At 43.0% G+C, this 27,004-nt stretch overlaps 2 protein-coding genes across 3 annotated transcripts in view; one reads left to right on the top strand and one right to left on the bottom strand.

The window, feature by feature from the left end:
• Nucleotides 1-7,590, top strand: part of lgr6 (leucine-rich repeat containing G protein-coupled receptor 6) — a gene marked incomplete at its 5' end in the record, with an annotated part of 61,155 nt that extends 53,565 nt beyond the window's left edge. The window contains one exon of the mRNA XM_084333516.1: nucleotides 5,156-7,590. Coding sequence (XP_084189642.1) covers nucleotides 5,156-6,414 — 1,259 coding nt within the window. The 3' untranslated portion in view covers nucleotides 6,415-7,590. The remainder of the gene's footprint in view (nucleotides 1-5,155) is intronic.
• Nucleotides 7,591-7,593: 3 nt separating this feature from the next.
• ube2t (ubiquitin-conjugating enzyme E2T (putative)) lies at nucleotides 7,594-26,002 on the bottom strand. Of its 2 annotated transcripts, none has more exons than XM_084332849.1 (7): nucleotides 25,867-26,002; nucleotides 22,048-22,181; nucleotides 21,260-21,329; nucleotides 19,367-19,472; nucleotides 14,738-14,836; nucleotides 13,691-13,774; nucleotides 7,594-8,589 (listed from the first exon to the last, which is right to left on the bottom strand). In XM_084332849.1, exons 1-7 carry the CDS (start codon nucleotides 25,887-25,889, stop codon nucleotides 8,470-8,472), a joined length of 636 nt encoding a protein of 211 aa, XP_084188975.1. In that variant the 5' UTR covers nucleotides 25,890-26,002; the 3' UTR covers nucleotides 7,594-8,469. The 2 variants fall into 2 exon arrangements, with proteins under 2 accessions (XP_084188975.1, XP_084188976.1); XM_084332850.1 differs by having other exon boundaries at nucleotides 25,809-25,975.
• Between the last annotated feature and the right edge of the window lie 1,002 nt (nucleotides 26,003-27,004).

Here is a 27,004-nt window from a genome sequence, read left to right as displayed (position 1 = left end):
ACCAGCTACCAAGCTACTCTTTATATACCAAGCCCTAATGCACCAACTACCAAGCTACTCTTTATATACCAAGCCCTAATGCACCAACTACCAAGCTACTCTTTACATACCAAGCCCTAATGCACCAGCTACCAAGCTACTCTTTATATACCAAGCCCTAATGCACCAGCTACCAAGCTACCCTTTATATACCAAGCCCTAATGCACCAGCTACCAAGCTACTCTTTATATACCAAGCCCTAATGCACCAGCTACCAAGCTACTCTTTATATACCAAGCCCTAATGCACCAGCTACCAAGCTACTCTTTATATACCAAGCCCTAATGCACCAGCTACCAAGCTACTCTTTATATACCAAGCCCTAATGCACCAACTACCAAGCTACGCTTTATATACCAAGCCCTAATGCACCAGCTACCAAGCTACTCTTTATATACCAAGCCCTAATGCACCAGCTACCAAGCTACTCTTTATATACCAAGCCCTAATGCACCAGCTACCAAGCTACTCTTTATATACCAAGCCCTAATGCACCAGCTACCAAGCTACTCTTTATATACCAAGCCCTAATGCACCAGCTACCAAGCTACTCTTTATATACCAAGCCCCAATGCACCAGCTACCAAGCTACTGTTTATATACCAAGCCCTAATGCACCAGCTACCAAGCTACTCTTTATATACCAAGCCCTAATGCACCAGCTACCAAGCTACTCGAACGACAGTGGCTCGGGAGGTAGAGCAGTCGTCTGGCAATCCGGAGGTTCCCAGTTAGATTCCCGCTCCTCCCAGGTAGCGTGTCGATGTGTCCTTGAGCAAGACACTTAACCCCTAATTGCTCCTGATGAGCAGGTTGGCACCTTGCATGGTTGCCTCCGCCGTCGGTGTGTGAATGTGTGAGTGAATGGGTAATATGTGAGTACGAAATTAAAGCGCTTTGGATAAAAGCGCTATATAAAAAAGCAGCCATTTACTCTTTACATACCAAGCCCTAATGCACCAGCTACCAAGCTACTCTTTATATACCAAGCCCCAATGCACCAGCTACCAAGCTACAGTACTCGTTATATACCAAGCCCTAATGCACCAGCTACCAAGCTACTGTTTATATACCAAGCCCCAATGCACCAGCTACCAAGCTACGCTTTATATACCAAGCCCTAATGCACCAACTACCAAGCTACTGTTTATATACCAAGCCCTAATGCACCAGCTACCAAGCTACTCTTTATATACCAAGCCCTAATGCACCAGCTACCAAGCTACTCTTTATATACCAAGCCCTAATGCACCAACTACCAAGCTACTCTTTATATACCAAGCCCTAATGCACCAACTACCAAGCTACTCTTTATATACCAAGCCCTAATGCACCAGCTACCAAGCTACTCTTTATATACCAAGCCCTAATGCACCAACTACCAAGCTACAGTACTCTTTATATACCAAGCCCTAATGCACCAGCTACCAAGCTACAGTACTCTTTATATACCAAGCCCCAATGCACCAGCTACCAAGCTACGCTTTATATACCAAGCCCTAATGCACCAACTACCAAGCTACTCTTTATATACCAAGCCCTAATGCACCAGCTACCAAGCTACTCTTTATATACCAAGCCCTAATGCACCAGCTACCAAGCTACTCTTTATATACCAAGCCCTAATGCACCAGCTACCAAGCTACTCTTTATATACCAAGCCCTAATGCACCAGCTACCAAGCTACGCTTTATATACCAAGCCCTAATGCACCAACTACCAAGCTACTCTTTATATACCAAGCCCTAATGCACCAACTACCAAGCTACTCTTTATATACCAAGCCCTAATGCACCAGCTACCAAGCTACTCTTTATATACCAAGCCCTAATGCACCAGCTACCAAGCTACGCTTTATATACCAAGCCCTAATGCACCAACTACCAAGCTACGCTTTATATACCAAGCCCTAATGCACCAACTACCAAGCTACTGTTTATATACCAAGCCCTAATGCACCAACTACCAAGCTACTCTTTATATACCAAGCCCTAATGCACCAACTACCAAGCTACTCTTTATATACCAAGCCCTAATGCACCAGCTACCAAGCTACTCTTTATATACCAAGCCCTAATGCACCAGCTACCAAGCTACTCTTTATATACCAAGCCCTAATGCACCAGCTACCAAGCTACTCTTTATATACCAAGCCCTAATGCACCAGCTACCAAGCTACGCTTTATATACCAAGCCCTAATGCACCAGCTACCAAGCTACGCTTTATATACCAAGCCCTAATGCACCAACTACCAAGCTACGCTTTATATACCAAGCCCTAATGCACCAGCTACCAAGCTACTCTTTATATACCAAGCCCTAATGCACCAGCTACCAAGCTACTGTTTATATACCAAGCCCTAATGCACCAACTACAAAGCTACTCTTTATATACCAAGCCCTAATGCACCAGCTACCAAGCTACTCTTTATATACCAAGCCCTAATGCACCAACTACCAAGCTACTGTTTATATACCAAGCCCTAATGCACCAGCTACCAAGCTACTGTTTATATACCAAGCCCTAATGCACCAACTACCAAGCTACAGTACTCTTTATATACCAAGCCCTAATGCACCAGCTACCAAGCTACAGTAATCTTTATATACCAAGCCCTAATGCACCAACTACCAAGCTACTCTTTACATACCAAGCCCTAATGCACCAGCTACCAAGCTACTCTTTACATACCAAGCCCTAATGCACCAGCTACCAAGCTACTGTTTTACACTTTAGGAACATAGCCTATAATACTTGTGCTCAGGAACCTATCATGCTTGATATTCTGCATACCGGAACAAACCTGTGTTCAGTTATTATGCACCCTCCAGGTGGAATTAATGGAAAGATTTTCTAAGTCATGTTCCATATCTGTCTGTCACTTCTTGTTATTTACTCCGCATCTTTTAGTTTTCCATGTATCATTTACCCTGGAGGCAGGGTGCACCTGTAAAAGAGAGCTTGCTCTCAAAGTGGCTTCCCTGTCTAAACCAAGGTTGACCGAATGTGTGTGAACATTATTGTGACACCAGATAGAGAAGAAGCCCTGCAGCCATTATGTTTTATGCAAGTAGACAGCAATTATCTGTGTGTTACATTTTCAGTCCCAAGACTCCATAGTTTAATTTCATACCGTTATTTAAACTTGAAAGGCAAACTGAGGTTTCCCTTATTTACAGTCATGTCGAGTGTACATACAGAAATAAGCAAAAAAAAAGCATATAAAATCACACAGCATATACAATGATAACAATAAGATAACAAGGCGGGACAAAAGTAAGGATAACAAATCTATTAAAACATGTTGACAAAGGTTGTAGATCAAGGTTTTAAACTCTGCAATAGAGGGGAGAATCTCAAGCAGGACTGTTGGAGTTCATTCCATGAACTAGGGGCATCATAGCAAAATGCAGATTTACCCTGTTCCAAGCAAACTAGAGGGACCTTAAGGACCAGCCAGTCACTAGAACGGGTTCCATAGGTTCTAAAATTCCATTCCAATAATGATGTAGTTACTACATTGTAGTATAAGGATTAAGGAGGTAGCTTACCAATAATGATGTAGTATAAGGATGTAGCTTACCAATAATGTAATATAAGGAGGTAGCTTACCAATAATGATGTAGTATAAGGATGTAGCTTACCAATAATGTAATATAAGGAGGTAGCTTACCAATAATGATGTAGTATAAGGAGGTATCTTACCAATAATGCTGTAGTATAAGGAGGTAGCTTACCAATAATGATGTAGTATAAGGAGGTAGCTTACCAATAATGATGTAAGGAGGTATCTTACCAATAATGATGTAGTATAAGGAGGTAGCTTACCAATAATGATGTAGTATAAGGAGGTAGCTTACCAATAATGATGTAGTATAAGGAGGTAGCTTACCAATAATGATGTAGTATAAGGAGGTAGCTTACCAATAATGATGTAGTATAAGGAGGTATCTTACCAATAATGATGTAGTATAAGGAGGTAGCTTACCAATAATGATGTAGTATAAGGAGGTAGCTTACCAATAATGATGTAAGGAGGTATCTTACCAATAATGATGTAGTATAAGGAGGTAGCTTACCAATAATGATGTAGTATAAGGAGGTAGCTTACCAATAATGATGTAGTATAAGGAGGTAGCTTACCAATAATGTAGTATAAGGAGGTAGCTTACCAATAATGTAGTATAAGGAGGTAGCTTACCAATAATGATGTATAAGGAGGTAGCTTACCAATAATGATGTAGTATAAGGAGGTAGCTTACCAATAATGATGTAGTATAAGGAGGTAGCTTACCAATAATGTAGTATAAGGAGGTAGCTTACCAATAATGATGTAGTATAAGGAGGTAGCTTACCAATAGTGATGTAGTATAAGGAGGTAGCTTACCAATAATGATGTAGTATAAGGTAGCTTACCAATAGTGATGTAGTATAAGGAGGTAGCTTACCAATAATGATGTAGTATAAGGAGGTAGCTTACCAATAATGATGTAGTATAAGGAGGTAGCTTACCAATAATGATGTAGTATAAGGAGGTAGCTTACCAATAATGATGTAAGGAGGTATCTTACCAATAATGATGTAGTATAAGGAGGTAGCTTACCAATAATGATGTAGTATAAGGAGGTAGCTTACCAATAATGATGTAGTATAAGGAGGTAGCTTACCAATAATGATGTAGTATAAGAAGGTAGCTTACCAATAATGATGTAAGGAGGTATCTTACCAATAATGATGTAGTATAAGGAGGTAGCTTACCAATAATGATGTAGTATAAGGAGGTAGCTTACCAATAATGTAGTATAAGGAGGTAGCTTACCAATAATGATGTAGTATAAGGAGGTAGCTTACCAATAATGATGTAGTATAAGGAGGTAGCTTACCAATAATGATGTAGTATAAGGAGGTAGCTTACAAATAATGTAGTATAAGGAGGTAGCTTACCAATAATGTGTATAAGGAGGTAGCTTACCAATAATGTAGTATAAGGAGGTAGCTTACCAATAATGTAGTATAAGGAGGTAGCTTACCAATAAGGGCCTTAGTATGTGAGGAAAGAAAAGTAAAATATCTATGACATTTCATGTATTTCTGGTTGATGGTTTGTGTTGCAGGTCCGTTCCGTCCCTGTGACTCTCTGCTGGGCAGCTGGCTGGTCCGGGTGGGCCTGTGGTCCATCTCCACGGTGTCCCTCCTGGGGAACTCCCTCCTGCTGCTCTCCCTCTTCAGCTCTGCGGGCTACCTCTCCCCGCTCCGCTTCACCGTGGCCTGCATGGGCGCCTCCAACCTGCTGACGGGCGTGTGCACGTGCACCCTGGCCCTGGTGGACGCCCTGACACTGGGGGAGTTCGGCCGCCACGGCGCCCGCTGGGAGGGCGGCCCCGGCTGCCAGGCGACCGGCTGGGTGTGGGTGTTCGCGTCCGAGGCCAGCGTGCTGCTGCTGACCCTGGCGGCGGTGCAGTGCGGCGTGAGCGTGACGTGCGCCCGCGCCTACGGGAAGTCGCCGTCCCTCGGGAGTGTGCGCACGTGCGCCCTCTTCTGCCTCACCCTCGCGCTCACCCTGGCCTCCCTCCCGCTGGTGGGCGTGGGGGAGTACGGGTCCTCGCCCTTCTGCCTGCCCTCCCCGCTGCCCCCTCCGGCCTCACGGCCGCCCTCGTCCCTGGGCTTCCCGCTGGCTCTCATCATGATGAACACCCTGTGTCTGCTGATCGTCACCGGCTCCTACATCCGCCTCTACTGGGAGCTGCTGAGGGGGGAGTGCGAAGGCCTGTGGGACTGCGCCATGATCAAACACGTGGCCTGGCTCATCTTCACCAATGGCCTCCTCTACGTTCCCGTCGCCTTCCTCTCCCTCTGCTCCCTGCTGGGCCTCCTCTCTCTGGGCGAGGAGGTGCTCAAGTCGGTCCTCCTCCTCCTCCAGCCGTTGCCCGCCTGCCTCAACCCGCTCCTCTTCCTCCTCTTCACACGGGACCACTCCCAGTTCCTCTTCTTCTGGCCCCGCCCCAAGGCGCGCCCGCAGCTGCGCCGCGACCGCACCCTCGACTCGCTGGTCTCCGTGGAGACGGAGAAGAGCTCCTGCTTTGACTCGTCGACGCAGGTGTCACTCGCCGACGGCCCGTACGCCGGCGGCTCCTCCCCCCTCCCGCCCCGCGTGGATCCCATCCGGTTTTCCCACTGCTCCTCCGCGTCCTCATCCTCCTCCGTCCCGCTCATCCCATGCCAGACGCCCTCCCCCGCCGCCAGAGATAGAGACAGGGTGACGGAGAGGGGGAGGGATGAGGAGCGTCTCACAGGCTTCGAGCACGATACGAGCGGCATCACGTGCCCCCTCTACCGCTCGCCCCTCCCTCCCTCTCTCGCGGCTCACCCCTGAGCCTCCGCGCGGCTGGCCAGCTGGGGACACTGTGGACCGGGACGTCTCCTTTGCGGAGCAGCGAAGGCCCAGGCCCCCAGGTCGTCAGGTCCACGCAGGGACCGTAGAACACTATAGACAAAGTCGACGAGAACACCACGAGTCCCCCCCCCCCCCGAAACGTAAAGACTGCCACCCAAAGTGCCCTTCACAAGAGAGACTATTACTATCTCAACACCACATGACACGGCATTAAATAGTGTATGCTTTCCGATGGATGGAATTAGTCAGTCACGAGATCATATGATAAAGTAGGAAGCACAAATCGATGTCTTAAACCACGTGGAACACGAGCAATGGACAAATCATTGGTCTAGCCAGGGGAACACAAGGTAGAACCAGTAGCATTTTTTTAAGTGTATAATGTTTATGTTGAAATGTGATGCGTAAAGGAAACATGCAGCTTAGACCAGAGGTTATAGATTGTTTAATTATATGTTTGTTAAGTGGAGTTATCTTATTATTATAATGTCTTTGTTAAGATACATGGTATATATCTATGTTATTGCTAAGGTTCAGTTCAAACCCAGGGATGCGTCAGCACACACACACACACACACACGGTCATTGTACCGGAGTAAGCTAACATTTCCTCTTCACAGTGATCGTCAGTTGGAGTCATGTTGTGATTTCGGCTTTTGTACAGATATTGTGCTTTACACGGCAGTAAAATGCAATGAGAACACGGAACAAACATACAGTTTACACGGTTTGGTCTCAAAACGACTATGCAATTCTCCCGAACGCGAGGCAACAGTCATACAGACTGAATGGGATGTAGCTAGGGTCTTTCCACAGGCCGTTAAGAGTAGGCTAGCTTATGTACATACAATGTAACTACCTCTGAACTAGCATGCTATTGATCCACTATAGCCCTGTGACGTTGGTCTCCCTTTTTATATGATATACAGCAAATATATAATTTTATATAATGAGAAATAAATCCCTCTTAAGTTTGTAAAGGAAAACGGAACCCGACTTGCTGTCTTGGATGTACATACTTTGCATACAACTGTTAAATGATTGAATAAAATGAATAGTGACATACTGTATGGATCCTCTACTCAATGCTTGTACAGACACACGAGTGGAAACCAGATAAAAAAATTAATAAAAAAGACATGCCAACTTAGAATTCAAATATACTTTAATATTTTTAACCAAGGAGATATAATAAGCAGCATTACACATGTATAAATCTGTACATATTTCAACACTGAGGAAAGAGATGCATACATAAAAGAGACAAACTGAATAATTGGGACTAGAAAAATAGAACAATAAAAGAAATCTACTATCACAAATAGGGCTGCGACTAATAATTTTGATAATCGATCAATCTATTGCTTATTGGAACAATTAATTGATTATTTGGATAAAATGCTAATGTTTTATTTCATGTAGAAAACAAAACAGTATTCCTCGATACAATGCTCTTTCAAACAACTTGCAGATTGATTGTTATAAACACATGTCACTGGGAACTATTCCATTACTATACAGCTATATCCCCACCCCCCAACATATGAACACATTTGTTTTTAGTTAATAGCGAATGTGAGGTAATCAAACTAACGAGCTAATGTTAGCTGGCTGCCGTCATTGCTAACAGCTAGATATTTGCGAGTTGCAGCAGGCTAACGTCGTTTCCAGAAACAAAAGCATTCATTCCGAAGGTCACTTGAAATGTCTGGGCTTCCACGTTAACATATGGTTTTGTTTTTAATTAATAGCGAATGTGAGATAGTCCAACTAGCGAGCTAGCTGGCTGCTGTACATTTTTTATTACAAAAACCTGTTTAAGTATTTAGTTTGAAAGAAGCTGAGCGTTTAAAAATACTTAAACACAAACTAAGTGTTAACAGGCGTTGCTACACATCAAATAGCTTAAACAACAGACCATAGGAGGTGGAGCATAACATAGACCCAACAAATGCATTATACCATAATCACAAATAAGTGAAGGTGGAAAGTGCAGAATACTATAGGAGGTTGAGGTGAGGCGTTGGTCCTTCCTTACATAGAGGCTCTCTTCGCTTCCTGTGGCCTCTCCTCGGTCTGCTGCTCTTCAGATCGTCTTTTACGGGACGATACGGACTGGTCCGGGGTGTTTTCCTTTTCACTCCCCATCGCTCCCTAGACACACAAGCATACAGACACACACATTTAGATACAGCCACACCTACTGTATATCACTTTTCATCTCCTCATACAGTGAAACAATCCCCTCCTTCATGTCAACAGTGTATCAACAGTGGTTCTCAAACTTTTTTATACCACAACTCCATTTTATTTAGGCTTTATTTTGGTGACCCGACACTTAATGTATCGCGTAATTTCAACGTGGAATTAAGGAATATCAAAATAAAAGCACACGTTGTTGAACTTGATCATGCATATTTATTAGAACATTTAATTACAGCACTGTTATCAATACACATTTATAAAACAAGGCATATTTAACCAAAATATGTTGCCTGAACATTAAAAAAATATACTGTATATATATTGATGATTACATTTTTTTTATACTTGCCAATGCACTGTCACCTACCCACGACCCCACTTTGGGTGCCGACCCGTAGTTTGAGAACCACTGAGTTAGAGAACCACACCAGTCTTTTTGACCTAAATGGTAAATGGCTGCATTAATATAGCAGATTTGATCCAAAGCTCTTTACAATTACGCCTCACATTCACCCATTCACACACCGACGGTGGAGGCGACCATGCAAGGTGCCGACCTGTTCATCGGGAGCAATTAGGGATTAAGTGTCTTGCTCAAGGACACTTCAACACGCTGCCGGGAGGAGCCGGAATCTAACTGGGAACCTTCCGATTACCAGACGACCGCGCTACCTCCTGAGCCACGGTCACCCCCACATGTGGGTTATTGTTGACAGAGTCACCTGGGGAGAAAACAATAACTGTTCATGACGACAAGGTCCTCTTTAGCCTTAACCGGCGTGGTTTATTTTCGTATGCACATTTGTACCATGAGACCTACTCTCCGTGAGAGTAAGAGTGAAAGAGATAGAGGGGGAGGGAACGTTCCCTTTTATACCTTCTACCCGACGTCAGCTACAATAGCTGCGTCTCCTTACGCCTATAGCGTCCTCTTGTGGAACAGTTAAAGTGCAGTTACATACAATCATATTAACACTTACACTTAACAGTTATCATTCTTACCTTGATACCAAATGTAAATGGTAAAAGATTATGATTTTTGTAATTATATAAATGTGGTGATTTTCTTCAGTTTGCATGGTGTTTAGATTAATATTCACTGGAAGCCGATGACACAATACAATAGAATTAAGGACAGGGCTGTACAATTGTGCAGAATTGTAGTAGGGTACAGTACACACTACATTATAATAAAAATACAGTACAATTGTGCAGTATTGTAGTAGGGTACAGTATACACTATATTATAATAAATACAGTACAATTGTGCAGTATTGTAGTAGGGTATAAACACTAAATTATAATAAACATACAGTACAATTGTGCAGTATTGTAGTAGGGTATATACACTAAATTATAATAAAGATACAGTACAATTGTGCAGTATCGTAGTAGGGTATATACACTAAATTAGAATAAAAATACAGTACAATTGTGCAGTATTGTAGTAGGATATAAACACTAAATTATAATAAAGATACTAGGGATGTCCCGATCACGTTTTTTTGCCACCGATACCGATCACTGATCGTCTATGAGCCATATCGGCCGATACCGATAGTTTTTGGTTTTATAATTTAAAAAAAAATTGTATTATATATAAAAAAAATTGTTTATATAAAATATTATATAATTATACTTGTAGTTGTATTATCTGCGAGACATCGCCACCACGCAACAAGTCAAAATGCTCGCTATCTGCAAACAGCTCCACTGTCTGTGTGTATACTCTGCTTTGGTCAAATCACATTCAGCATTGCCATCTTCGCAGTGTTGTTATGAAGCATGATAGCTAATTAGCCAATGTTCAGCTGCAAAAAACGAATAATGTCAATTATGTTATAAGACATTGATATCAGGAGCCATCTGTAGCTACTGCTAGCCGGCTAGATGACGTTAGACAATGCATCATGTATTAAAATAAAGTGAACTATTTAGTTTACTGGGTCATTTCTTTAAAACAGTGAGCTAACGTTAGCTACCTAGCTAACGGAGGTCTCATGCTGGCCGATCGATCGGCACGGGGCATCCCTATCATTCTTAAACTGAAATGCGCATTTGTTGATATCAGGAGCCATCAGTAGCTAGCCAGTTAGACAATGCATCATGTATTAAACTAAAGTGAATAGTTGTTTAGTTTTGTTTAAACAGTAACGTTAGCTAGGTAGCTAACGTTAGCTCACGAGCGATAGCTAGTTAGCCAACGCTAGCCAGCACTTGCGAAACCGACTGCCAAACTGATGATATCAGACGTTGATATCAGGATCAGTAGCTAGATAACATTAGACAACGCCTCATGTATTAAACAAAAGTGAATAGATGACTGGGCCATTTTGTTTAATGCTTGTTATGTTGAAAGAGGAGCTCTGAGGTGCTCATCCACTCGACTCTTGCCATAAGGGTTTGTTGACATGACATGGGTCTGGGAGGGGGAGAAGGAGGAGGAGGAGGGGCAAGACGTGCAGCAGCAGCAGCTGTGTGGCTGTGAGAGAAGAGCGAGTGAGAACTCCGCAGAGAATTGGATCATGTTTTCCGTGTCTTGACTTACTTGACTTAAGCCTTTGCACTCCCTGCGGAGCATAGGCCACTGGCCATGTTTTCCGTGTCATCGATCGGTTTTCACGATCGGTGAAAATAAAGCATTATCGGAATTCACCGATCTCATATTTATACTGAATATCGGCCGATACCGATCGCTGGCCGATCGATCGGGGCATCCCTAAAAGATACAGTACAATTGTGCAGTATTGTAGTAGGGTATACATTATAATAAAGATACAGTGCAGGATTGTGCAAAAGAATCTGTAGTCCAGGAAGGGTGTATAGAGATCCAAGAAGCTTCTTTGTGCCAGATGCATAAAATTAAGAGGCTTTGCACGTTGCATTATGGCTCTTCATCTTGTTTTCTCCTTCTATCATCCCCAATCTTAGTCAATGACATAATTTCTGGCTATACGTCTCTTACAGCCAAAAGCACTGTGCTTTAACACTTTGAATGCCCAAAACGTCATATCACGTTTTATCAGCCCAATGCCTGAATGCCCACACCGTTTAATATCGTTTTATTAGCGATCTGAATTCATATTTCATCAACCGAGTCTCCCGTTGGTATGCAGCCCCTGTAGGAGCTCAGATGCAGGGCACGAAATAAACTTTTTGACTCACCGGCCAGTGGCGGGTAGATGAGAAAAATCTACCCGCCAAGCATATTTCTTATCCGCCAAATTTCATTTTTAATAAAATATATATATTATATAATCATACTTGTGATTGTGTTATCTGCGAGACATCGCCACCTCGCTGTCTGCAAACAGCTCCACTGTCTGTGTGTATACTCGAGTGGCCTCCAGCTATGCAAGGATTCTCCGGCGCTGCAGCTGGTCCTTAACTCTACATTCAGCATGCAAGGATTCTCCTGTGCTGCAGCTGGACCCTATTCAGCAGCCCTCATGCGATGTAAGCCAGGGGCTCGAATACGCATGTTGTATGACATTGATGTCAGGAGCTATCTGTAGCTACTGCTGGATGGCGTTGGGACAACGCCTCAGTTCACTATTTAGTTTACTGGGACATTTCGTAGTGACTAGTGAGCTAAAATGAGCTACCTAGCCAACGGAGGTATTATGCACTGGACTATTGCTGGAGCATTTGTTGATGTCGGGAGCTATCAGTAGCTAGCCGGCTGGATAACGTTACACAATGCCTCATGTATTAAACTAAGTGAATAGTTGACTGGGTCATTTTGTAACGGTAGCTAACGTTATCTCACGAAGGTCCTACTGACTAGACTAACGTCACGGTGACTGTCCGAGGCAATAGCCTCTGTTTACATGCAATATACAGAAACAGGTGCGGGAGGGGTAGGCGCAGCAATGCTGAGACAGCGAGTGAGAACTCCGCTAAGAATTTGATCATGATTTTCGGTTTTCACATGACTATTTGATTGCCCGCCACATGGCGGACAGACCTCTCAGTGGTAGTCGCCAAACGTAAAAACTGACCGCCAATGGCGCTTGGCGGGCTCTAGTTTTGCCCCCTGCTCAGATATGAAAAAACCGCACCCTATCGTCTCCCAGATGGTAATGGACTCAATGAAAATGGATGAGAAAAGAAAAATCCGGAATCCACATTTTACTTCTCAGGCATGTAATCCGAGCCGATCGGATTCATTGTGGAGCCTCAGAACAGCGTGGAATACATATGTACAGTATGTAGCGTTGGATCAATAAAAGCGATCGATTTTTGGAATGGCGATCAGGAATTGGAATGATCTTTTTGGAGAACATCTGATCTGAGGTAAGGAATCTATTTTACAAGTCTTGGGATAATCAGAGTTGTATTCGCTGAGATCTCAGCGTTCGCCCTATGTATGTGTGTGTGTGTGTGTGTGTGTGTGGGCGATCGCTTTGAGGAAATCAGAGAAATCAGAGAATCGATTTTTCAGATCGCCTATATAGCATGCATATGTACACATATACTATTGATAATCTAGCGTTTATTTGAAAACGATTCATAAATAGGCCGAAAAATGGCAAAGTTTTTGTGTATTCTAGAATATTCCAGTAAAGGGCGATTATCATGGAATATTTATATTTTCCTTGAAAACGAGGGCTTTTCAAAATGCTATCAAACGAAAATGAACCGATAAAAAAACAATCCGCTTCGACAATGTTGACTGGAAAACGAGTCATTGATAAGCGACAGGCAGATTAGACACATAGCCATAATTTAAAACATAGATTAGGCGTTATTAACACTAACATTGAAGTGGATGGTGGGCATTCAAGCGGTAAATCAAGATTAAGCTTGGGCTCTGAAAGTGTTAAGGGTGGACTGAGACAATGTGATGAGTATAATCTCAAGCCAGTTCACAACACCAAGGCAATGTCCCATAATTACATTAAATAAGCGGATAATCAACATCCCCAGTGGACACAAAAGATCACCACATAACTAGATGGAGCCACAGCACCACCCTGTGGTTAGAAGACGTTACTACGTTGTTGTTCTAGACACCTTCAGTGTCGAATATCTGCCTCAGGGAGCTCACCGTGTTCCTCTGAAGGGCGTGTTCCTCTGTCCACTTCCTGGCCTTCTCCAGGTACAGCTGTTTGTTGTATTTGAACTCGGATGACTGCAATCAGAAAGTGTGCCGTTACTCCTGGTCGAGCAAACGTCCACCCGTCTTCGCAAAACGTTAATTATTTGTGTTCACACAAAAAAAATCAGTATGAATTGGCACAAAACCAAAAAGCCCACATTTTCCTAATCCCTTAGTGCCCTAATTTGGGATCCTTAAAGGTGACTAGTTTGCAGGTATGAACTGTGAAGGATGTGTGCGTTTGATTTTTAAGGATTTCCCACTCTGTTCTCTTGATATATGCATTTCTGTATAGATAATCATAATATTGGCCAGCTAGCAGCTATAATTAAATTCAAAAGGTTCGAACGGATGTATTTCTTTGGGCCAATAATTACAGCCCTAATGCAAGTCTTGCATGTGTGTGTGTGTTTTTTAATATAAGAATACCATTATGTCCATGACGTGTCGTGCATCGGTTTTTAGTCCTTTGCAGATTTTATTTTCTCTATGTAGACATTAGGGCCGTCTTAAATACTTCAAAGCTTCGTTCGATGGGCATGGGATTCGAATATGAAAATAAAATTTGATTATTAAAAGAAATATATATATATATATATATATAAATCAACTCTGCCTCTCTTTGTTAACTACAACAAGCAACAAGCGTTTGTTATTTAAGATGAGGTCGGACTCGGCACTGACAGATTTGTGTTCATTGTGCTGCTTTTATAAAGCCTCAAATGACGGCTTACAATATTTCATGAAAGCAAAGTGTTTTGTTTGTCTAAGATTTAAACTTTACAGCACTGACAAAGTTGAACAAAGTCCCACAACATAAAAAAAAAATAAAAAATTATAATAAAATAATTAATTTTTTTTATTTAATTTTTTTTATCTCAAAGCTTCGAATTAAAATCGAATCTCGGCCCCCGAAGCTTCTAATTCCAAAAGAAATTCGAAGTTCAGCCCTAGTAGACATACAGTAAATAACTAATTGAAATATGTACAACTCACTATATCAGCCATGAGTGGGTCGTCTGGGTTGGGTTCAGCCATCAGCAGCTGTATGGAGGAGAGGACTGTGGAGATGTTGAGGGATGGTCTCCAGGCGCCCTAAAGAACACAGAGCAGGTTGCATCATTCAAGTCAACGATGACATTAAGACAACAGTTGTTTTCCTCAACGATACATAACAAATAGCACCGGGTTAAAGAAAATGTTTTAATTGTCTGTCGTATGCATTTGATGGATACTGTAGGTATTTGGGTAGCATTAGAAGATACAAAGATTAGAAGATTTCTTAGAAGGAAAAAAACATTTAAGACAATTATATAGGTCTAAGTTCACTTGGACCTTAAGCCGAGAGAAAGTTGATATGAAAAGAACAGTCTATTCTTATTTCTGACCTGATATTACATCATGTGACAACATTTTAGTTAGCTAGACTAGGTATCCAGATGGCGACTCTCGCGGGGGAAACAAATCTAGGAGGACCTGTTGAACTTTTAAGGCGCCAGAAAGGGAGATAATGCAGCTTTTCCACTGCATGGTACCTACTCGACTCGACTCACTTTTGGTACCTGGTACCGCTGTGATTCTCTCTTCTGACCAATCAGTGTTTCGGGTCACTTTTTAGTCCCTGTTCTACCCGCTTGGAACCTCGACAGAGCAGGTACAAAAAGAAAAGTACCCCATCCGCAAATTTCGGCAATGGAAAACAGAAAAGGCAGAGTAGAGTCAAGTCGAGTAGGTACCATGCAGTGGAAAGGCGCCATAAGTAAGGAGAGGGTGATAACAAATGGTCATATTATGCCAGGGAGAGAGAGGATCCGAGTGTCTTTGGTATTGGAGGAGAGGGATTCCACTCCGGTATTTCAGCTTGGAGGAGAGAGGGCTACTTCGGTCTTCTTCTTCGGTCTTCACTCAGCTCACACAGAGAAACTGAGAGCAACCTAATTGTAACCATTTGGCTGTTTATGGCAATAAACATGTTATAAAAGAGAATACCGGGAGCCTGTGTGTCTATTATCTCAAGGGGAGATTTCCTTCAAGTTATTTTATTTCACAATATCCAACGACACCACAATTCGTTTTCCCAAACCAAAAGCCCTGGGTAGATAAATCTGTCTGTGAGGCTCTGAAAGCGCACACCTCAGCCTACAACACTGGGCTTGTGACGGGCAACATGAACGAGCACAAGGTGGCGAAATACAATGTAAGGAGGACAGTATAGAGGCAAAAAGGCGATACAGGGATAAGGTGGAACTTCAATTTGAACAGGCTGATTCCAGAGGCATGTGGCAGGGCCTCAAAACAATGACAGATTACAAAGGCACCTCCCCCAAGCTGAACAATGATATCTCCCTGGCAAATGAGCTAAATACCTTCTATGCAAGGTTTGAGGCTGTGAATAACAACATCAGCCTACAGACCACTGCAATAGAGAGGGGAGCCACTGGCACTGCCGGTGGAGACTCAGTCTTCAGGATAACAGAACATGAGGTGAGGAGGACCTTTAAGAAAGTGAATATCAGGAAGGCAGCAAGGCCGGACGGTATCCCCGGCCGCGTCCTAACAGTCTGTGCCGACCAACTGTCCCCGGTATTCACTGACATATTTAACCTGTCCTTAGAACAGTCTGTCATCCCCACCTGTCCACCATTATCCCTGTACCAGAATCCACGCCCGCTTGCCTCAACGACTATCGCCCTGTAGCTCTCACCTCCATAGCCATAAAGTGCTTTGAGAAGCTAGTGAAGGGCTACATCTGTTCCTCCCTCCCCAACACCTTGGACCCCCTGCAATTTGCATATCGCCCCAACAGGTCCACAGAGGACGCCATAGCCCATGTGCTGCACACAGCAGCATCACACCTGGAAAAAAGGCAGGGGAACTATGTGAGAATGCTATTCATCGACTACAAGTCAGCATTCAATACCATAGTCCCCTCCAAACTCGTAGCCAAGCTCAGGGACCTGGGCTTGAACTATGACCTCTGCCAGTGGGTCTTGGACTTCCTTGGACAGGAAGACCCCAGGTGGTGAGAGCAGGCAACTGCACCTCCTCATCCATCACTCTCAACACACTGTGTTGTGTTCTGAGCCCCCTCCTCTACTCGCTGTACACACATGACTGTGTGGCACAGCGGAACAACAACACAATTATCAAGTTTGCTGACAACACAGTCGTGGTGGGCCTGATCTCTGCAAGCGACGAGAGGGCCTACCTGGAAGAGGTAGAGCAGGGGTTCTCAAACTTTTTCATACCGTGACCCCATTTTATTTATGATTTTTTTTTGGGGACCCCACACTTAATGTATCACGTAATTTCAACGTGGAATTAAGGAATATCAAAATAAAAGCACACATTGTTGAACTTGATCATGCATATTTATTAGAAAATGTAATTACAGCACTATGTTATCAATACACATTTATAAAACAAGGCATAGTTAGCCAAAATATGTTGCCAGAACAGTACATTTATTTAATTTGTTTTTACTTTCCAATGCGCACACTGTCTACCCGCGACCCCAATTTGGGTCGCGACCCGTAGTTTGAGAACCACTGAGGTAGAGAACCTGGCGCGATGGTATCGGGAGAACAGCCTCTCCCTGAATATCAGCTAAATGAAAGAGATGATTGTGGACTTTAGGAATCAGGGGTGAGGGACTAGCATCCCTCAGCATCGACAGGGCACCGGTCGAGAGAGTGAACAGTTTAAGTACCTCGGAGTCCACATATCCGAGGACTTGACATGGACCACACACATTGACAGTGTAGTGAAGAAGGCACGGCAACGCCTCTACTTCCTTAGGCGCCTAAGGAAGTTCAAAGTGAGTCAGAAGATCCTCAAGAACTTCTACTCATGCACAATAGAGAGCATCCTGGCTGGTAACATCACCTCCTGGTTTGGGAATAGCACTGCTGCCACCGCACAAGACCGCAGCAGACTACAGAGAGTGGCCCGTTCAGCCGAACGCACAATTGGAGGTGGGCTTCCCACTCTCCAGGACATTTATAACAAGCGTTGCAGGGCCAAGGCTAAGAGAATAATCAAAGACTCTAGTCACCCAAACTGCCTCTTTGAACTGCTGCGGTCAGGCAAGCGCTACCGGAGTCTCATGGCCAGTACAAAGAGACTCAGAAGGAGCTTCTATCCCCAGGCCATCAGGATGCTCAATGACAATTACACTATGTAACAACACATCATCTACACTCACTGCACACACATCCACACTCACCTTACCACTCACTTTAGACACTTTAACACACTTTATATTTATCTATTATTAAAGAGATTTGCCCTACATTCATACCTCATTTGCACCCTACACTAAGTTTTGTACCTCTGCATTGTACCTCACTGTTCCTCATTTTACTCTGTATTGTATATATGTATATTGACTATACTTACTTTTTACTTACTTCTTAACACTTTGCCACCCAACCACAAGTTAACTCGGGTTTCGGTGCCATGCGTTGAGGACCAGAGCCACGAGTTAACTCGTGGCAAGTTGTTATTGTTTTATTCCATATTAATAACCGAATCACATGGGCTGACGGTAGGACCCTCTTCACCCAAATTATAGCCGGATTGGAGCTTGTTGTAAAACGCAAGCAATCGATCTGTGAATGTGGCTACTTGCACGGACACTCTATTGCTAATCAATAATACTAATCGGCGTCCCCCGCCGCCCCCATTTCATCCATAGATGCTCTGGAATAGTCCGGATGATAAGCAGTTTGTTTTATTTCATTCGTATATATACAACAGAAATGCCGTTCAATATAACGTTATTAGCCTTTAGCCCTATAACTAGCTTTCCCGAAAATATATGAGACGAAAAGTGCGATAAACCTTATATTCACGGCGCTATAAAATGACAACCAACCGATGGATTTTTTTTTTCTTTAAGCCATTATGAAGGCACGGTTTATGCACTCAAGTGACAATGAGAATGGACAGATAGCAATACTATAAAGTATAGATATAGCTATCCAAAAGGAGATCGGTTTGTTTACAAAGCTTTGTCCTCCAGCCACATATTAGACGGCGCCGGCCGGTCCTCAATGTGTTAATGACCTTTTTTACTTACTTTATTTGTACTGTATGTAGCACACTCTCAGGGGCTCATACAGAAACAAGCATTTCATCTAGGGATGTCCGATATTATCGGCCGATATTGGCATTAAAATGTGATATCGGAAAATATCTGTATCGGTTTTCAAATTTTCTTTTTTTCTTTTTTTTTCTTTTACATTTCTATAACCTTTATTTACCCAGGCAAGCAAGTAAGAACAAATTCTGATTTTATTTATTGTCAAAAGTATGCATAATGTTATGTTAATTCCACAACAAGACATATGTAATGTTAATTACCTGAAATTATTCAGTTTTTTGGCAGGGGAAACCCTGCATATATCGGTATCGGTTGATATTGGTTAATATCGGTATCGGAGTTGGACAATATCGGTATATCGGTAAAAAAGCCAATATCGAGCATCCCTAATTTCATCATAAAGTATTCTGTATTTTGTTGTGACTAATAATAAACAAACTTGAAACAGAACCCAGAGTCCTATCCTGAAGGAAGACAGGATAAGTAACAGCAATTGAAAGTCAACTAAATCTTAACAATACCTTGGGTGGGAGTTTGAGAGCATCATGGCAGATGCGTCCAGCGTTGTCAATGTTAGGGTGGTAGATGGGAGTCAAGAAGCGCATTTTAGGAGGTTCAAAGGGATACCTGGTAGGAAGGAAGGGTTAGTTGATCCGTTTTACATAACAAGCAGGCGTTAATTTAGTGTGACAGGGGAGCAGCACCTAGTAGTCAGTGAGGTATAACACTATCCCTCACACAGCTATGCATCCCATCAGTATACTCTCTGTGGTGCTACAGAAGCATGATCACACCAGAGGCACCACAGAGAGTATACTGACTGAACACACAGAGTATACTGACTGAACACACAGAGTATACTGACTGAACACACAGAGTATACTGACTGAACACACAGAGTATACTGACTGAACACAGAGTATACTGACTGAACACAGAGTATACTGACTGAACACACATAGTATACTGACTGAACACAGAGAGTATACCGACTGAACACACAGAGTATACTGACTGAACACAGAGTATACTGACTGAACACAGAGTATACTGACGGGACACAGAGTATACTGACGGGACACACAGAGTATACTGACGGGACACACAGAGTATACTGACTGAACACAGAGTATACTGACTGAACACAGAGTATACTGACTGAACACAGAGTATACCGACTCAACACACAAGAGTATACTGACTGAACACAAAGAGTATATTGACTGAACACAGAGAGTAGTATACTGACTGAACACACAGAGTATACTGACTGAACACACAGAGTACTGACTGAACACACAGGAGTATACTGACTGAACACAGAGTATACTGACTGAACACAGAGAGTATACTGACTGAACACAGAGAGTATACTGACTGAACACAGAGTATACTGACTGAACACACAGAGTATACTGACTGAACACACAGAGTATACTGACTGAACAGGGTATACTGACGGGACACACAGAGTATACTGACGGAACACACAGAGTATACTGACGGGACACAGAGTATACGAACGACCGCCAAGCACTGGAGAGAGTAGTGCGGGTGGCTGAAAAGATCTGCGGATGCAAACTACCCACCATAGACACTATATTCACAGAGCAGTGCGTCAGCAAGGCACACAGGATCCTGAAAGACCCCACCCACCCAAACCACAAACTGTTTGAGCTCATGCCGTCTGGCAGACGGTACCGCAGTCTCAGGTCCACATCCGAGAGAACAGATACTTCCACCGGGGATAAAACAGACTACTGACGGATAGACTCTGAATTATCACATGAGTTTTTATCTTGTTTTGTATAGTTTGTATAGAAAATTGTATATTGTCGTCTACAAATCTACTATGGTTGAGGAGCTTCTCACGTTTTTCTTTTTTTTATCCACTTTTTCTCCTTATTTTTCTCCCATCCCAATTTCGCCTCGCCAATTCCCCCTTCAATTCTCCCCTCCCCTGTCTCAAACGTTGCTAGACGATGCCTCCCACTGGTCGGCTGCAGTGAGGACCAAGCCTTGCATCACGTGTCCCCTCCGGTACACGAGGAGGCAGCTGTCGCATCTTTTCACCTGAACAGCGCAATCTCTCAGTGGCGAGGAGTAGCGCGTGGGAGGCTCACGCTGCCCCCGATACTTCCTGATTCTGCTGTACAGGCGCACCAACCGACCTGTAGGAGTCGCTGTCCACAACGTCCAATCCCCAGCCACCGGCTTTCCCACCATCTAACACTGCCAATTGTGTTAGTATGACGACTGGCCAAGCCGGTAGCAACGCCGAGAGCTGGGCTCGATACCAGCATCTCCTGCATTAGTGGCGAGCGCCTTGCCCACTGCGCCACTCAGCCGCCATCTTCTCACGTTTTTCTGAATGTATTTACATTTTTTAAAAGCTGTGACAATAAAATACGTACCTCTCTGGGACCTTGATCTCCAAGGAGAAGACTCCACCCTCAAATGGAGTGCATACCCCACCAACTATCTCTGCAAACCAAGAAGGGTTTATTTACACACTTTAATGGACAAACGATACAGCAAATGTTGACGTCGAAAGCAAGTTTACAGCAGGTGCGCTTGTTTAAGGGGCTGCCAGAGTTTGCAAATTGATTTAAAATGGCCCCTCCCGGCCGGCACCGCTGTGAATCGATGGCAAGAACCAGCCATCTCAATTTACAATTTAGTCATATAGCTGACTTTTATTCAAAGCGACTCACAAATTGTGAATAACATGTCACCAGGAGGAGTACAGAGGAGTGTCTGGTCAGTAACATGGGTCTCCCAGTCCCTCCGCTCTGCAGTAAACAGAAAATACATTCACGCGTTCCCACTTTATCCAATCAGGAGAGAGAACACCACACTGCAAAAATGGTCTGACAAAAAGAAGAAATAAAAACTAGTTTTAAACAAATGTGTGCATGAAACAAGAAACATAATCTACAAGTGCATTAAGCAAATTTAGCTTGGCAAGATTTTCTTGAAATAAGTAAAAATATCTAGGGTTCTCTCTCCTGATTGGATAAAATGGGAAGGGATACCAGGAAATGCATTGTGTTTACTGCAGAGCTGGGTGGAGAGACCAGTGTTACTGACCAAACACCATCAGTGATGGCTGTTGTAATGTAGACTCAGAGCTACTTCACACTTATTTGAACAAAAAAATACCACTTACAGTTTCTTTACATCCTGAACAGAGAATACTTACGTGCCCTGAGGTCGTCCATCTGCCCCTCCGTTTGCCAGCACGTGATCCCAGGAGGCGGTTCGGTGCTCAGCATCTGAAGCTCACGTTTCAACCGGGAGATCCTCTGCATTGTCGTTGGCAAGTCGTGGTCTTGTCTATTGTGAACAAGAACATTATGCAGAGTATTAAACAGATGTCAGAGGAATATTATCCATATTTTACAGATAACGTTACGGTTAGCTATAAACAAGGAGGTCAGGGGTTTAAAAATATAGGTATTTGGTCTATGCTCGGAACAGGGTAAATCTGCATTTTGTATGTAAAAATTGGCTGGGGAGGCGCATTATAAATGAAAATATCACATCATATCAAAGCTTGAGGTTATCCCGTTGCAGAATTTAAAACCTTGAACTCCTACCTTTGTCAATCAAGTTGCAAATGTTTTAATTAATTTGTTGTCCTTACTTTTGTCTCGCCGTGTTGTCTTATTGTTATGATTTAATATGCTGTGTTAAATATACGCTGTGTGATGGTATATTACTGTTTTGCTTATTTATGTATGTACAGTACACTCTACATGACTGTAAATGAGGGAAACCTCAGTTGCCTTTCGAGTTTAAATAAAGGTTTGAAATTAAATGTGTAGTTTAATGTAACGTTAGAAAACGCCCACGTCAAGTTAAGATGACGTTACCCAACAGTCCTTGGATTGGAACACGGATATGCAACAAAAAGATGCACCGTCTTCAAATTCTACAATAGGTTTTGTGATCTGCACGGCCTCAGCCAGCTAATCACCCAACCCACACGGGTGAGTCAACTCAGACTACCATTGACCTCATCCTGACCTCTGACAAGTCCAAGATCTCCAATAAAGGGGTTATAGCATGCGGGTTAAGTGATCATTATATGATATTCTGTACCCACAAAAAGCTAAAACAAAAGGCTGGCTGTCACAAAACAGTCACATCTAGAGACCTCAAAACCTACTCTAGCGAGGCCTTTAACCTTGAACTGGAGAGTCTGGACTGGTCAGATGAGCTCAATGGTACACTGGTAGGTTGAAGAAACATGGCTTGGTTTCAAAACCAAATTTACAACGATACTAAACAACATGGCCCTCCTAAGAACCACCAGGGTAAGAAATCGCGCTGAGCCGTGGATGCACACTGAAATACTGACCGCTATGAAAACCAGAGATAAAAAATGCTCTGAGTTTCGTAAAAGTCAGTCAAAGCTTACCATAAGCACAAGCAGTGAACTCCAAGCCCACGTGACTGAACTCAAACTGGAAAGAAACAGACTAAAAGAAATGACGTAAACTCCATGATCAAAACAGCACAAAAAAATAATTCATCAATGACAAAACCGAGGAAAACAAAAACAAACCATGTGAACTTTGGAAATTACTCAATAACCAACTAGGCTGCAGTAAAAAACTTAAAACCAGATTCTCAAACATAAACATAAAGACGGACAACACGCTCATCACAGACAAGCTGGATGTAGCCAATTACTTAAACAGTTTCTTCACAAACATAGCCACAACACTGGTAAACAAACTACCCTCCCACTCAGGGCATTATGGGGTAGAACACATAGTAGCATACTACAAGAACCTAGGGGTCCACAAAGACGACTTCAAACTGGAAATGGTAACAACAGATGAGGTACTCAAAAAACTGAGCGCCCTCCAACCTAACAAGGCCACTGGCCATGACAACATCCCCTCCAAATTCCTCAGAGACTCAGCAGCCGCCATCACCCCAGTCATCATCACACACATAATAAACCTCTCCATAAAACAGGGACACGTCCCCAAGGACTTCAAAATTGCGAGAGTAACACCCCTGCACAAAAAAGGCAGTAAATTAAACCCAGGCAACTACCGCCCTGTTTCTATCTTCACCTCCATCTCAAAAGTCATGGAAAATATTGTATACGAACAGGTCGAAAAATACCTCGCGGAAAAAAATCTAATTTACGAATTCCAATCTGGCTTCAGAACATCCCACTCCACTGACACATGCCTTCTCTATTTAAACGACCACATCAAACAAGAGGTGGACACGGGCAAATACTGCGGCATGGTCATGCTGGACCTACAAAAGGCCTTCGACACTGTCAATCACACCATTCTGATTGACAAGCTAAAAGCAATTGGTTTTGATAGTCTATCAGTGAGCTGGATGCAATCCTACCTGGAGGGGAGAGAGCAGATGGTGGAGGTAAGGTAAACGGTACCCTATCCCCCCCCCTCACAGTAAGCTGTGGTGTTCCACAAGGAAGCATACTAGGTCCGCTACTGTTCCTAATTTATGCAAATGACATGTCGTCAGCTTGTGACTGCAACTTGTTCCTGTTTGCGGACGACTCAGCCCTGCTGGTCTCTGACAAGAACAAGTTACAGGTTGAAAAAACCCTCAGATCAGAACTAGGCAAAATCTGCATATGGCTCGCTGATAACAAACTATCATTACACATGGGCAAAACAGAGTCCATTCTCTTCGGTTCAAATAAACTCAGCAAGACCGACGGCTTCTCAGTTACAGTGGGTGACAATATTGTCACAAGGAAAGAAGATATTACCTACCTAGGTTCCATCCTAGAGGCAAATCTTTCCTGTGACAAAATGGCATCCAATGTAATAAAAAAAGTCAACCAACGAACTCGATTCTTGTACCGGATCTCCACACAGGTAAAAAAGAAAACCCTGAAGACTCTGGCAGGAGCACTGATTCAAGGGTACTACGACTATGCTTGCACCTCATGGTACCAAAGCACCTCAAAGGCGCTAAAAACAAAATTACAAACATCTCAAAACAAACTGGTCAGACTACTGCTTGACCTTACTCCTAGAACCCACCTCACCCCTGCCCACTTTGACAACCTAGGAGTACAGCAACTTGCAATGGGCCTGGTCTACAAGATACACTACACGACCAAGGTACCCATGTACATGTCAAAATACTTCCCAAAGGTCAGTGAATACCACGATCACAACACCAGATGGAGCTCCACAAATCATGTTAAACCCAGATTCGGCTCAAACAAGGGACTAAACACGTTTCGCAATTATGCCACATCAATGTGGAACGCCCTACCCAAAGCTGTAAAGGAATGTGAATCACTACCCACTTTCAAAAACACTCAAAAAACACCTACGGGAGACTGCAATTCGAAACTGGCCCCTGTAAATGTCCTAACACAACCCCCTCCAATGTACAGTAAATTACCAAGTATGGTCTTGTCAATATTCCAATGTACAGTTTTGCTTGTACAGTTGTACAGTGTCCCCACCCCTCCTATACCAAACTCCCCCCCCCCCCACCCACCCAACCACCTCCAATGTACAGTCCTCCCCACCCCCCTCCAATGTACAGTTTCTACGTCAAATGTATATACTATTTTTTTCTGGACTCTTTTCGTATCACAAACAGTACTGTATTTGCAAATCTGGTATGTCATAAATGTATAGATGTAGCAGTACTGTCTATCTGTATGTCATGTCATGTATGTCATATATGTTATGATGAATTGAAAATGGGGGACCCTGATGTAAACAAGACGAAAGTCTTTCTCTGGTCTGCATCCCCTTAACAATTGTCTGTATTGAGCTGTACTGTACCCATTCTGCAATCTGTTAATAAAGTTTTCAATCAATCAATCCTGCATCCAGGCTAACTAACGTACAGTAGCTGTCGATACAGACGGCCAGGCAGTTAATCCATGAAGATGTAACGTTAATGTTAGTTATCCATACATTCATACCATGGGCTTACCAGAATACAAACGTTTGCTTAAAGCCTTTGGCTTTGTTTCAATGTTCCAAAAATGTACCTCTTCGTAGCAATATTTAGCATACTCTGTAGAAAGACACAGCAGCGCTGTTTTAATTTTCCCTCGTCGTTGTAACAGGTACGTCATCAGTAGAGGACCTTCTTTAGCGTATCTCTTCTTCTTCTTCTTCTTCTTCTTCTTCTTCTTCTTCTTCTTCTTCTTCTTCTTCTTCAGATTTTTATTGGCGGTTGGCACTAACGTTTTGGTGCATTACCGCCACCTACTGAAATGGAGTGTGGATCTAGATGGATTATGTAAGGGATAATTACTATTGTCTACTCTATATCCTACCACTCAAACCTGTACTATTTAAAAAAAAATTAAAATGGCCCTATACCCCACATTCCCTGAGCTCAGTTGCAACACTTCCCTCACCTCCAGCTTGATGTGGTCTCTCTCCAACCTTTCTTTGAGGATCTGTCTCTCTTGTTTGTATTTGCTACACTCCACTAACACATGCTCCACTGTTTCCTGCCTACTACAATACTCACACCTACCAGTCTCATGTTTGCCCATTATCCTAAATGTACTATTTAGCCCAGTGTGTCCAAATCTCATTCTTGAAACAATAACTTCTTCCCTCGTACCTCTGCCCACATCTCTCATTTTCCCTACTGCCCTCTGGGCATTGTAAAAATGCCTACCTTTATTTCCTCTATCCCACTCCTCCTGCCACTTCTTTTTAAGCGCATCTCTTGGGTGTTGTAGTTCTTTAGATGATAGTGATTTTAATATGGTTAACTTTTGAATACTGTATTTTAATCATACCAGGCAATGTAATTAAAGTAAACCACAATTTGTATTAAAGGCAATGATTATCTTTATTAAAATTATACATTATTATATAAAAACCGCCCAACACATCACCGGTACACCACTCCCTACTATTGAGTCTATCCACAACAAACAGTGTCCGAGAAAGGCACGCAGCATTGTCCAGGACACATCTCACCCGAATCATGATGGACTGTTTGCCCTCCTATCCTCAGACTCATATTTGTCTGAATATACCTGCATAACCCCTCGTATACGTGCTTGCACACCTGCACATAACCCTTAGCTCTGTATGATAGCATGTACTATAATGCTACAGGATGCTCAATGACAATGACACTATGTAACAACCAATCATCTACAC

Source organism: Notolepis coatsorum (genome assembly GCF_963971535.1).
Source record: "Notolepis coatsorum genome assembly, chromosome: 17".
Taxonomy (NCBI): Eukaryota; Metazoa; Chordata; class Actinopteri; order Aulopiformes; family Paralepididae; genus Notolepis; species Notolepis coatsorum.
The sequence above is the reverse complement of the archived record's forward strand: the minus strand, read 5'-3'. Positions and strand labels throughout refer to the sequence as shown.

Bases quoted from the DNA above. Each gene is read 5' to 3' on its own strand.
- ube2t (XM_084332849.1), bottom strand. From the start codon at position 25,889: ATGCTAAATATTGCTACGAAGAG. The intron at 13,775-14,737 runs GTGAGTTGTACA...TTCTGATTGCAG, and splicing joins ACCCACTCATGGCTGATATA to TCATCCGAGTTCAAATACAA. The intron at 8,590-13,690 runs GTGAGCTCCCTG...TTGTGTGTCTAG, and splicing joins ACGCCCTTCAGAGGAACACG to GGAGCGATGGGGAGTGAAAA.